The 14,789-nt window shown below is 33.4% G+C and overlaps 1 protein-coding gene across 2 annotated transcripts in view; it reads left to right on the forward strand.

The window, feature by feature from the left end:
• Positions 1 to 14,789, forward strand: part of XIRP2 (xin actin binding repeat containing 2) — a 248,604-nt gene that overhangs the window by 152,114 nt on the left and 81,701 nt on the right. For both annotated transcript variants that reach the window (XM_039855563.1, XM_039855564.1), the window contains one exon: positions 3,043 to 3,196. In XM_039855563.1, the coding sequence (XP_039711497.1) occupies positions 3,043 to 3,196 (154 nt within the window). The remainder of the gene's footprint in view (positions 1 to 3,042; positions 3,197 to 14,789) is intronic.

Below are 14,789 nucleotides of genomic sequence, written 5' to 3' on the forward strand. Positions count from 1 at the left end.
CTTTCTTCCAGTCTAGCCTACTCTAGAGCAGTAGCTCTCAACCAAGGGTGACTTTGCTCCCCACAGGAGATCTGGCAATATCTGAACACACTTTCAATCATCATGACTGGGGAATAGTGCTACTGGCATCTAATGGGTAGAAACAAGGAATGCTGCTAAACATCCTACAGTGCACAGAACAGGCCCCCCACAACAAAGAATTATCTGGTTCAAAATGTCGGTGGTGCTAAGGTTGAGAAAACCTACTCTAGGGGTAGACTGAGGTTTTCACACTGTAGACTGATTCTGTCATGTGTGCAAATGTACACACACACACACACACACACACTCTTAAAATTCTTCCAAAACTCCTTAACTCCTTATTCAGCTAAGACTGGAATAGCTAATATGGCCCTCTGAAGCCTTCATGATCTAGCCTGTACTTACCTTTGCAGGACATCCCTCACCATGTTCTCTCTCAGGCTCTCTACTTGAGCCACATTTCTATCGACTGTGCTTCCTTCCGGCCCAAGACATTTGCACATGTTGTTTTCTCCACCTGGAAAGGTCTTCACTTTGTTAAGCCCTATTTTATCCTTCAACTGTCAGCTGAAGATCATTTTCGCAAAGGAGCTTCGCATGACCTTCCTCCTTAGATTAATTTCCCCATGTTAGATACTCAGAGATTATGTATCTCTTCTTCCAGATCTATATGTAGTTACCTATTTACATTGATTTATGTGCTTTATTACTCTTTGTTTCCTTCATTAGACTGTAAGGTACAAAAGATGAATATTTTGTTTTATTTTATTTCAAATAAAATTATACTACAAATGCTTGGTTACTGACTGTTAGATGTTTGGTGACTAAACCTCTTCACATAACATGAGGAAACTGAGTCCCAGACATGGCAAGTGACCTGAGCAAGGCCACACAGCTATAAAGTAGCAAAGGGAGGGCTTCAGTTCAGATTTCTCAAGTGTTGCATTGTTCCTCTCTAAACTGGTATTTTGTGTATTTGTCTAAGCTTGTAGAATTTTTACTCAAAGTAAATCTTTTGTAGATACACAGTGTATAAAACTGATGAAAAAAGACTAAAGCAGATCACTGCTTTGATTATAGACAGCTCAATTCAATCCCATCTAAGTTCTTTTCATCTCTGTATTGGCCCTTCCTCACTTCTTGCCAGGAGGCTAAGGTACGTGCCTCAGGATGACTTGGATCTGATGACTGAGGCTTGGAAACAGGTCTACATACTACATTCATGTGTGGACTGTCTGTGGGGTCTTTAGCTGCCTCATTATATAATGCACTCTTGATATTTGTGAATTCGAACTTGAGAATGCCAATATCGTATAAATTAATATCATCACTGGCTGAAATATTTGCTTAAGCAATTTCACCCAATCACATTTCCTTGCTTCTATATGAAAGAGAGATGATCCTTTCACATCATCAATCGAGTCCATGGACCATGTTCTGCATTCTGCCCTGTGTCAAAACAAAAATTTTCTGAAGGGAACCACTACTTTTTAAGCATCTTCATTTTCTCTTTATTTACCTTATTTTATTTTTGCCAATGCTAGGAGTTGGATTAAATTGCTGAAACAAAAACAGATAAACATATTGTATTCACTTCGTAGCGGTCACTTTATATGACAGTGGGAAAGGATACCAGAAAGAACTGAGATGAGAGTGCTGTGCTCTTTCACCAGCTAAAGACCTCATGCCCACATGCCATGGGATGTCTGACATTGTGCTCAACAACATAAAACATCACTACTGTTTACAAACCTTTGGGTGTTTGATAGTAGTTGGAAACACAAATGTTAAAGGCAATGCAATGAAAAAAAATAGAAACCTTTTCCTGTGTTTTTCTCCTATAAATGTTTATAGTTCCAGTTAAAGGTCACAGTAATGAAGATAGTATGCTTCATATATTTGGGAGGTATTTAAAGATGGGATGATTAAGTGCATATGAATATATTTTAATTATTTATATAATTATATTTATGTAAATGGACATGAAAATTAGAAAACATAAACATGCCTAGAGGTTATTTTTCCAAGAGGCTTGCTTTTTACAACCATATTATAGATATGGAAAATGTACCTACTCTAAGAAATGCTTTAGAAATTTTAGCCATCTCTCAAACTTGACTTACACAAGTATATTTAAAATGTAACAAAATTGAAGGATAACATCACAGCATTGTTTGAATGGCTGTCATTTAGAAAACATAATCTCATATACAAAACTCCAAAACTTATAAGTAGCTATTGAAAATATTTCAACATATTACTCGAATTAAAAAAAAAAATACACTATTGCTTCTCAACCTGTCTTGGCTTATTTACTTAATTTTTACAGGTTTTTATTCAAAATAGTTGTAGTGACGTTTTATTTTTAGTTAGATTATATTACTCGATCTATAAAATGAGAAATATTACACTCTTTATATATGAAATATCCTTTATACTTATTTTTCTTTGGGAAACTTTATCTCTCCAATTTTGAATTAGTATCTCAAAGAAGTAATTTCACAATCTTCATGAGTTGCCAAAATGTACTTACTGTGTGGTGGCTGAATGGTTTTATAATTTGGGAGCTCTATAATTACTAAGATTATCATTATTAAGTGTGCATAGCATTAAAAAAAACTAATGTTTTTCTCTCTTAAGTATATAATTTTGCTATATTGCTATTTTTCGGAATCCCTCATGGATATTTCTCAGCCCTCAGGAAGATGCATGTATTAACATATTACATTGTATTGTGACCCTTATTTCTACTTTCTCCCTTTTACAAGAGGAAAAAAAAAAGCCACTTGAAAGAAAAACTAATTCAGAAGTGGAACTAGTGGCAGAAAAGTAAACTAAGTTTCAGGTATGTGTTTGCAGTTCTTCACTAAGTTATCAAAATTTTCCCCAAAGCATATTGGGAAACATCGCTCCCAGAACTCCCCGCCCCACGCCCCACTGCTGCCTTCTAAACTCCCTGAAAACCACATCTGTTTCCCACTGATAGCTTTTAACACACATTCCTTTAATGTCTTTTAACAGGAAGTGGAAATAGAGAGAAGTTTGTGTTCACCAACATTTAAGAATCACTTTGGGACCCAGTCCAATGACTCCGTGAAAGATTCAGACAAGAAAGATGAGGAAATATCTTTTGACAAGATGTCACCTGAAAGTGGTCACAGCCACATCTTTGAAGGTTAGCTTAATATTTTGATATGATTTCTTGGTATCATACATTGTACAACGTAAATGGTTAATAAATAAATAAAATGTAAAGGTTTAATTTAAAAATTAGTAAGAAAGAAAATGAGAGAATATAGCTCAAGGAACACAATTTAGGAAAAATAGAGGCATATTTAAATATCTTTATCTCTATTATATTTGACTTAAAATTTTAAAACTAAGTAAAATGTATTTAATAGATTGTAAACCAATACAACAAGCATATTCAGTATTGGGCTTTTGGAACGATGCATTTGACCACCATCTTACTTTTCCTTTTGTGAAAAGAAAGGGAACGTATTTCTTCTTGTCTAAGGGGTAAAAAATGTATAAAATATAAGTAACTGTCAGGCAAAAGAAAAAAAAATTAAAAATGCCTTCAGCATCTCTTTTTCAGACAATTAAACTAAATGCGCTTAATGAATTTGGAATAAAAAGTAACATGAGAGTGCATAATTTAAGGGAAAACCTCATAAATTTGATTAAAATTTTACACTGTTATTAAAAATTTAGTAGCTCATATGTTAGAAATTACACTATTAATATAATTTTTAACTATGACAAAAGTGCAAAATATAAATAATTTTTTTGAAAACGCGCATATCATTTATCATTTCTGATTAGTCAAATTCTGAATTCTTCCATTTTAGCCAAGTAATGCATAATCTAGCATTTGTGATGGTCCTTAAAGATCATAATTAGTACAACTTTTATGACATCATTTTGTGTGTATATAGTTATGTATATCCAATTGTCAAATTGCCTGTCAACATGAGCAATGTGGAATTGACTCTGGAATATGACAGTTTACAATTTGAGAAAGCAAATAATATACTCTGCTTTAAAACTCTACTATTCAGTATCTTTTGTGAATCAGATCATGAGCATCTCCTGGATTCGTATTAGAAATGCAGAACCTTGGGCTCCACATCGATCCTATTGAATCAGAATCTGCATTTTAACAAGATCCTCAGATGCCTCAGGTGCACATTAAAGTGTGAGAAGCTGTACTGTGTTCTATGACATACAAACTGAACAGTAGCATAGTTTACATATGATTTAGCCCATTCTGATTCCATTGGTTTAAGCATGTAATCTGGAGTGGGAGGTAGGTATGGGAAGAATAAAGAGGGGTTGCTTTGCTTATGATGAACTGGGCATGGATTTCTAACTGCATCTAAATTGGGACCTCTATCTTTCATTTTCAATTTATTTTCATGTGCCCAATTGATATCCTAATATGATTAGTATCAGTCTTGAGGAATTTACTCCACATATTTCTGGCCTGTGATTAAACTTTATGTGCGCTTGGCTGAATGCAAAAGAATTAGATTAACAGAGGCCAAAAAAGGAAGTTTTAGGGAATGATTTATGTTCTGATGGTGATGGCCAGTAGAGATTTTAGATGGGGAAGCAAATATGAGGTTGGAAAACTGATCAAAATTACATGAAATGAACAACTCCACTCATCTCACTTTACTTCTGTCCTCTGTTTTCTTTAGTTTCCATGCAAAGATCTTCAAAAGCCTCTTTATGTTATGAGCTAAGAAAAGGTGTTCTGGAAGGTAACCATTTTTTAGTGTCAACGTATGACTTAAATTTAAGAGTGACCTCAGATTTATATTTCCAAGTATTTTGAAAATATCAAGAGTTAAACTTAAAAACACAGGATGGGAAAATTGCACTGAGGATAAATAGCAGTGTAAAAAATGACACAAATGGAGCCATTTTAAAATAGAGCCAGAGCAGCCATTTCAGAGGGATGTCAATGCTTGTCTTGTTACCTGAAACTTTGAACTGGACCAAAGCATAATTGCTTTACAAACAATTGTTTGTAAATTCAGAAAGAAATGAGATATCCTGGTAGCAAGAACTGGTGATTACAGTCCTTTTATCTGAAGATAGAATTATTAATTAATCACGAATATATAAGAATAGCTCAGCTTGTCAGCACCAATAGTATTTTTTTCTCATAAAAACCCCTTGCTTTCACTCTGTAATCAGGACACTATTTGAGTTTCCACCTGAATCTCCAGAATTCCACCTGAATCTCCAGAATGTGCTTCCAGAATTGATAGCCTCATATACTACTAAAACATTTTAAGTAGTCTCAAGAGTTTCATACTTGAAAGCAGTATTTATTTATAGCCCTTTCATAAACAGTAGAATTTTAAAAAATGAACTTACAATAGATCATTAAAATGTAGCTACATAATGTTCTGCATTTTTGGAATTTAGTAAAATCAATGTAAAATGACAATTACATCTTGGAACTTAGGACTAGTGATGGTTGTGAGATTAGTTCTTGCCCTTTATCCTCAACTGCATGTCCCGGGTAGCAGCACAGAAAGGTGCTGGTATTCCTACAGGCCCCTTCCTGTGCCTGCCGAAACACCCCCAGGTTGTGTTTAATTGCTCTCACCTCCAACCCTGATTAGATTTGTTCCACTTTCCTCACTGATGTATTGGTGTCAAGTAAATCATAGTGCTTCACGTGCATTTCTTTCACATTTTCTTTGGGAGGTACTCTAATGCTTAATTGTTTCAATGATTCCAGGAAGACTTGGCTCATTAGAAATTAAATATCAAACATGACACATCCACAATTTGACAAATTTGGGTGATGTAATAGATATGAGAAAAGATAAATAAATTCATTTAGATGGTTTTGACTAACTGTATTGTAGTTATATAAAAATCTGATCTGTGGAATTTCCTTTAGTTATTCAAAACCAATTAGTTGGAAAGTGAATATTGAGTGTCTTAGGTACTGATGAACATGGTTCAATCTACTTAGGTTTGCTCTACTTGTATGCAGAGTAAAAATCTATTTTTTTTTTTTCTGCTAAAAAAATCTGGTCGAAGAATGCTTCAGATAGCATCGGTGATTGAGTAATGTTCGTCAAGTTTAAATTACTTGGGATTTTTTTAATATGACAATTACTTGCTTTTCTCTTTTATTCTCTGAACCATAATTTTAATATTAATCTTCCAAGTCATCAAAATGTAAAATGCTAACAGGTAAAATATACATTCAAAGTCACTCTTTCAAGACTTTTATAATAAACCTTAGAAATTACCTGCTGTATTTCTCTTTTTATTCTGCTCCATTAAAGCTAAATTCATTCTCTATTCTTATAATGGCCATTCATCTTCTTTGGCAGATTTTATAGAACAAGCTGAGTGTTCTGTTCTTTTTAATTTTCTACTTCTCTTTAAATGATAGGATCTTTTCAGTTATTAATGGTTTTAAAATAATTGATGTATGTGCAGCATATGTGTTTGTATGTGATGATAGCTGTTTACATATCTTATTTTTTTGCTTAAAATCAGACATTTTAGAGTAATACTTTTGTGACATAGAAGTGGTCCATATGTGTGCTGTTCAGTGTGGTAACCACTAGTGGCTATTAAGAACTTGAAAAGTTGCTAGTGTGACTGAACAACTTAATTGATAGTTTTATTGAATTTTAATTGACTTAAATGTAAATAGTCACTGTTTCAGACAGCACAGATGTCATTTCTCCAAGGAACTCATTGTCCAGCCTTCTCACAGGAAGAGACCCAGATGCTAGTTATTCATTTTAATTTATTTTTTCTCTGCAAATTTGCCTTTATTAAAATGTATGCAGATAAGTATAAAGAGGATTCATGTCAACAAAGTAAAAAAGTAACAATAAGCCACATATTATAAAGATTGTCTCAAGAGTTAGAGTCTCTCCTCTGTAGTATTTACTAGTGAAAGAGTAGTTTCACTTATGTTCCCTTTTCAACATTCTGAAAAATAATAGTTTTATCATAGGAACAGAAATATCTACTGTGAGGCTATGCATTTTCCATAACATCTTCTCTAGAGCTTAATTGTCTTGGGAATATGAATCCTCTCAGGTCAGGAAGCAAACCATTCTCTAAGTACTTAAGATCGACAAAGATAAATGAAATGTAGTAACAGGATACTATAAAATTAACAGAACCTTTCTTTAATTAAAAAAGGGGGCTTCATTTTGAAACTTATAAATAAATCAGATATTTAGTTATAGAGCAGCTCTAGCAAAGGCCATTGGCACCATTTGTTTTACTCTGAGTAATTTGTTCTCTCTAATGAGACTCAGAGGACAGGCTTTGAGACCTAGTCTCTGGACACGCCACAGTGGACCCGAGACTCCCAGCATTCGTTTCTGCTTCCAGACTTGCTGCCTTAGACAATATCCTGTAAAACAGCCATGTTATTTTAATTCACATAGGAGACATTTTATTATTGAAAATATTTTCAGTGAATTACCATTTTAAATAATCCTGAAGTGACCCCTTTACAACAGGGATCCCCAGCCCCAGGGCCACGGACTGATACTATCAGTGGCCTGTTAGGAACTGGGCCACACAGCAGGAGGTGAGCGGCGGGCAAGGAGCGAAGCTTCATCTGTATTTGCAGCCGCTCCCCAGCAGTAGCATCGCTGCCTCAGGCATTAGATTCTCGTGGGAGCACCGGTCGCTGGTGCCAAAAATGTTGGAAACTGCTGCTTTACAAAGTGAAGAATCCTTTTGCCACATCAGAAGTATTTGATATGTTTGATATATTTACTCAATTTGAGGGCGCTTTTTCTCCCTTTCTTAAAGCGGGTTTCACCTGCAGTATTTCAATGACTCCCACATGTTCCTTTTAGTCGCTTTTATAGTCAGTGAGTCAAAACAAATTCCAGAGTTAAATCATGGGCTCTACTGGAAGAGTCAGCTGGGAGTTTGCTATTCTGAGGAAATTGTAATGAAAGGTCTATTCATGAGGTCTTTCACATGGTAGCTATAAATCAGCCCCTTGGAATGCTGGAAAATATCCACTGATTAATATTCAAAATCCCAGGACTTCATTTAGAACTTGCGCATGGTCATACTTAATTTTAAAACATAACGTCATCAAAGAAAGAAAACAAATACAAATATCCCCTTTGAAACTGTTTATTCATTTTTACCTCCTTGCAATTAAAAAGAACTAAATATTATTTTTAAACATTCTGATTATAGAATCAGAAATGTATATCTATTCCTAAAGATTATTTTTGACATGTTATTTTCATTTGTCCATTTATTCATTCATTTAGCAAGTATTTATTGAATACTTATATGTGCCAGGTACTATTCTAGGTGGTTAGGGACATCGATGAATAAAAGAGACAAAGAGAGAGAAAAACCCCTGCCCTTGTGCAGTTTGTAGTCTAACAGGGAGAAACAGCATAAACAATACAAATAGTGAAGAAATAGATTCCATAGCAGAAGGTAATAAGTGCTATAAAAACTATGGATTAGGATAGAGGACATGAGAGATGGTGAGGGTTTGCAATTTTAGTTAGGATGGTCATGATCAGCCACAACAGAAAGATGACATTGAAGTGAAGACTTGAATAAATTATTTTCACTTTATCTTCATTGTTAGAAGCATACAAAGTCATATTTTTAATGTGTTCAAGATAAATATATACAGGAAGATTTGAGGCAGAATCCTTCCTGGGTGATCCCAGGTTCCACGATTGAAGCAACTATATTGCCAATTTCTCTGCAGTTACTTAAATCAGAGGAAAGATATATATCAGTAAAACCCTTATACCTGACCACTGTTACAGTGCAAAGTGTATGGAACTCTTCCTCCCTTTGTTTCTCAATATGTATCCTATGTATTAGGGTATTTATTGCTCTATTCTAGTCCTTAGAGGATAGGCCCAGACAGGAGGCAAGGGGTTCAGGCGGAATCACAGGGCTGGCTGAAGACTTGGAGCCCACACATGGGAGCCAAACCAAGAATTGGTTATTCCAGGGGAAGAGACATGAAAATTGTGTTACCTAATAGATTTGAAATTCGAATGTCAGTACAAAGATGAAACACAAGAACCTCACATCTTAAACTGAGTTCATGATTCCATGTTCTTATCCAGGTTGGCACAGCTCATATGGCCGTCAGTGTTCCAAAATAAAGGCGACATTAGAGGCTCACGAATGTGGCAGATCCACACTGGACAAGTCTGTTGACAGGTGTTGGTGATACAAGCCTAACAGGGTTTAAGGATTAAAAATACAGTCACTAAGGATTAGTGCATGACTAAGAAAGCTCGTTATTTTGAGGTAGTGATGTTGAATGAAAGGGAAAATGATAAAAGGGGAAGGGATAGAAGGAGGGAGGACAGAGAGAAATAAAAGCAAAAATAGAAGAAGAGAGGCAGGAGGAGAAGAGAAAAAATAATAAAGTAGTTCTATGAAGCTTTTGAGAAGCAGCTAGACTCCAGTTATTAGAGAATTATTTTTTTTTTATGTCAGAGACAAACATTGGTGAAGCAACAGCAACATCTATAAATTCAGCAAACATTTTCCGAGCACATATTATGGATCTTCCCCTGTGCTTGGTATTAGAGAGGAGGGTATGTGAAGACACAGACCTTACTCCTAAGTAGCTTATAGTTTAAGGAAGGAGACAGGTTCATAAACAAATATCACTGCTGAAGATGAACACTGTTATAGTAGAAAGACACACAGAAAGCAACAACTCTCTCTGTGCAATTATGCTCATAGAAGTACTGATTTTCTTTTCCTTTTATTTTAATTTTTCCCACTGATTTTGAAGTGTGATAAGGAGTTGAAAAAGAAGAGAAAGAAGGGTTGTGTGAGAGATAGGAATAAGAGGAGAGTGGACATTTCAGGTATTTCCAGCAAAATCATGAAGGGGTATTGAATGTAAGAAATTGAGGGTTGGAGGGATATGGATGCTTCCATATGTTTGATGCTTAGCAGTTCATTTCAGCATATGTCCTTTGTCCCCATGAGCTGGGGTCAGAGTGAGTTCTAAACTGATAGTGACACAATTCAGGTTGATTAGACTCAGCTACCAGGTTAAGAAGGATGAAAAAGAATGAAAAAGAAAGACTTGATTTTTGTGCTTTCAGAGTTGATTAAAATGTTCATCAACATATTTGAACAATGTTTACAAAATTGAAAGAGTTGGCTGTTTTTCACCGTGATAAAAAGCTAATATTCTAGAGAAAATCTTAAGCTTTAGATATCCCCAGATATGACGAGAGGGAGAAAAAGCTAATTTTCTAAAAATCCAGTTTTTGAGGTATACGAAGTTTTAAATTGTGTTTATATTTTCAAGTTTTGAGCCAAATGCTCTTATTAAAAATTTGTGTTTTCTCCATAACAATTTGTTATGCACATTTAATGTTAGAAGTACCTTATGTAAATATTTAACTTTTAAACATAATTTCTTATTTCTAGTTAGCAGCTTCGCATACCCTTTAAAATACATAGTGTCATGATGAATTATAGAAACAATAATTTATTAATAATAAATGTGAAAACACAAATAATAGCACATGAACCTTTCTCTTTGTGGAGTCACATTTGCAAAGAACTACATATTTCTATATCTGGCTCTTTTTCCACATCTATAAATATGGAGTTAGGGCTAAAATAATGTTCTATGAATAAATTCTGCATGTCACAGTTCGAATTCTTCATTTGCAATTTCTAAACTGATGAAATAGTATATGAGGCCTCAATTAGAAGGTACACAAAGTCCTAGCCAGAGGGTCTCAAGAATTCTTGAAGAATACCACATAACTTTGTATTGCCTAAGACAAAAGGTCAGTTGTTCCATTTTTTGAAGATCATTTAAAAGAAAAAAAAATCAGTCCTTGCCAAATACAATGGGAAACTCATTCTGTTTAATAGTTTATTTGGTCTAATATTTCAGTACTTAATGTTCTAGAGAGTTCCAGATTTATTATGAGATATGTAAACATTCTCTAATGACTTGGTAAGGCCATTGCCTTTTCTTAAATATCAGGGAAGAATTTGATATATCACCTCCAAACCTATTTTATATCATCATGTCACAATACTTTTGACTCATTGCTTAAATATCTTCACTCCCCATCCCTAATGATGACATATTGCCTTCTGGGAAGATGGTGTCAAATCATGGGGCCCATTGCTTTTCATTGCATTATAGACCAGAAACTATAAAGGAATTTTAATATTAATTAATAATGGATTTAGATTGGTAAACAGCTGGTAGAAACAAAATATAAATCCCCTCTGGAGGAATGCACTTTCCACTGGCCCTCAATAAAATCCCAGAGATAAAGTTCCAATGAACATGAGCTCACCGCCAAAAATCATAATATAGACAAGAAACAAGGATATATAAGCAGTAACTAGTATATAACAAAGCAAAAGTAAACCAATGTAGACATCAGATATGAATTAGAAATTCTAGAACGAGAACCCTGTATATTATAGAATTTAGTTTGTAAAACAAACATCTAGCATTCAAATTAATTGGAAACGGATGGACTATTTATTACTCGGATAACTGTTATTAAAAAAATTAGATCCTCTTTCATTATGCACATAATTTCTTCCAGTTGGTTTAAAGAGATAAACATAAAACTCGAAATTCTAACAAGTATTAGAAAAACTCTAGAAGGATATTATTTTTACTTTGGAGTGGAAAGGAATTGATAAGAAACACTAAAAACAGAAACCAGAAAGAGAAAATATAAGAAATCAAATATCATAAAAATGTATAAACTTCTGTTATATTAACTAGTTAATTTATTATATTGATATATTATCTTATATTCTTACATTAATATATTATTGTACTATGTTGATATATTATTAAATTAATATATTAACTAATTAAAAGACTAGAAAAATAGAAAGAAAATATTACAGCACAAATAACCAACAAAATATTAATATCCAGGATATATAGGAAGCACTTAACAAAGAAGAGACAACCAAATTTAAAATTAGGCAAAGCACATGAACCAAATAAAACTCTAAGTGGATAAGAATATGAAAATGTGAATGGCACTACTAATAATTGGGAAAATAAAAATTAACATAATAGTTAGGCATAGGGCTTTCCATCCGAATGAAAAAAGATTGTGTAACAGTTTGCATTTGTAGGATGTATTAAGAAATAGAACCTCATAAATTTTTGGCGGTAGTACAGAAATGATATGGTCTCTTGGATAGGCAATTTAACATGTTAATTAAAATTCAAAATGTCACCCCTAAAATTTCATATCAACTTCTATCTATTTATCTAAATATAGCACTGTATGTGAGTACAGTCAGTAAAGAAGGATATTTATTACAGTATTGATTTTATTAGAGAAAAATTAAATATAGTTAATATGTTTATTAATAGGGGAATAATTAAATAAATTTTGGTTCATCCATACCATAAAATATTACATAGAGTTGATAAGAATAAGATAGTCCGGTTGGTACTGATGTAGAAAGATTTCTAAGATGTATTATTAGGTTGTTGTGCTGCTTTAATGTTTTACAGTAAAACAAAATTCATGTCTTACTAATTTAAAATAGAAAACTTTAAATTTAATTTTAAAAGAATATAATTTTAAAAATAGAAAGCACTTTTAAAATAGAATTATTTAAAAAAATAGAAAATCTCTTAGATTAAGGCAACTTTTTGATTAAGTAAAGATATTAAAATTTTCATGGTACTATGAGTGGCATACATGTGTGTGTAAGAATTGTAAAAAGCTAAGTTTAAATTTTATAATAGCAATATAAACAAAACTATCATATAAAATACAATCATTTGGACAGTGAAACTGACCTTGGTTGTTTATTCGATTCCACTTTTTTTTAGAGACCACTATTTTTTAAAATCCTTTTCAATTTTTTAGAAGTGTTTTGGAGATTTTTAAGTTTAAAAAATGTTAGTGAAAAAATATCTTAGGGAAGGTTAATATAAAATCATATAATGAGATAAAATCTATTTTGGGGCACAGTTCAACTTATGACATTTCATTGTTTGAAGAACATAGTCTATATTCTTTTACAGGTTTGCAGAGGAACGAATTCAATGTTTATTCATTTATCACTAAGCAATCTGGACTGGGTCCCAGTGGCTATAGGACTTTGCCTACATTGTTTGATTTCAACTGGCTCTTAATTAACAATTTACATATCTTAAGTGATATTGGAAGTTGTTAATGGCATATAAATATATAGATTTAAATATAAATCTATAGGCTGAATTCCTATTGAGGCCAGCTGCAGCATAGGAAAAGAAATAATAGGAAATAAATTTGGAGGCAGAAGAAAGTTAACAAAAGAAGACAGATCATGAGAAAACTGATTCTCTAGAGAGCATACATATCTACATTTTAAAAGAGGGTATTAACACCAATTATGTGTTAGACATAGGCACTGACAATGCAAGGATGCATAAAACATCCTCTCTGAACTCTCAAGTCTTGTGATCTAACCCAGTGTTTCTGAAATCACCTTCCTAGCATGATTATTATAATGCAGGTTTCTCAGTGCAACCTACAGTTTAAAGCAAAATGAAGTTTAATCTCCTGCATTTAGACTCTCTAAATATCAGTGTATTTTAATAAACTTCCCAAGTGATTTCTTTGCATTCTAGTCTAGTGTGATAAACTATATTACGGTGGATTATTGTTTGCTAAGAGAAATACTACTGAATTCCAGCAGCTCATTTATACCAAGGTCTATCCTGTTTGGAGAGAGGCTGGAGTTGGGCTGGAGTGGGATCAAAGTTTTGAGTTTTGGGGAAGGGCCAGTCAACATGGAAATAACTAACAATAAAAAGCACAAGAATACAAACAAAAATACTATAAAAATTCAGATTAATGAAAATTTCCTTAGACATAAGAAATAAGGAAAACAATTCTCAAGTGGACCCTAGGATCCTCCCTCTCTTTCCATTACAGTCGTTTAAGGAAATTATACATTGGAGTTCTTTATGTGAATGAAGCAATGTTGCAACATCTGGGTTGAATTAATTCACTTAACAAACAATGGTTGAGCATCTCTTGTAGACTAGGCTCAGAAAACACAAATATGAGGTAAGAATAAGCTCACAGTTTAGTGTAGAAGACTGATATGGATATAAAAATACTAAGGTAAATGCTAATAGAACTATATAAATCACTATTAATTTATTCAAGGGCCAAATTTATGAAATGACTACTGGGGACCAGTTCAACCATGGTGAACAAAAAACATGGTTGCTGCTCATATGAGACTTTTATTCTAATGGGGAAAGCAGACAATAATAACAAACTCAAAACAAAATAAGCGATTACAAATGGTGGGAGTAAAGGAAGAAAACTGAGTGCATGTGGTTGCTATGGGATTAGTAGGGACAAAGGAACCATTTAACCATAATCTTTAAAATTCAATTTCTAGCTAGATTTTGAAAGAATTAGCTTTTGAGTCTGGCAAGACATTTTCTGTTTATGTGTTAGTAGACTGTCAAACGACTGTAGAGGTGACATCAACTCTCATCCTGTTGTCATATTGTCAATTTATAGCAACTCCTGAAGTGAGTTCCTTGTGGCGGACAGTTCTTTCTGTGAGAGGAATGTTCCAACTATGTACTTTCATATCATTCAGCTTGTTTACTTTTTAGACCAGCTGGGTATTACCACTTATGATTTTTACAGTCTTAATGTTATGTGTATAATATTTTACTTCCTTATAACAGTAAATTTGATGTTTTCTATGACCAACATAAT

This window comes from Pteropus medius, unplaced genomic scaffold (assembly GCF_902729225.1).
Source record: "Pteropus medius unplaced genomic scaffold, Ma_sr-lr_union100, whole genome shotgun sequence".
In the NCBI taxonomy this organism is placed as follows: Eukaryota; Metazoa; Chordata; class Mammalia; order Chiroptera; family Pteropodidae; genus Pteropus; species Pteropus medius.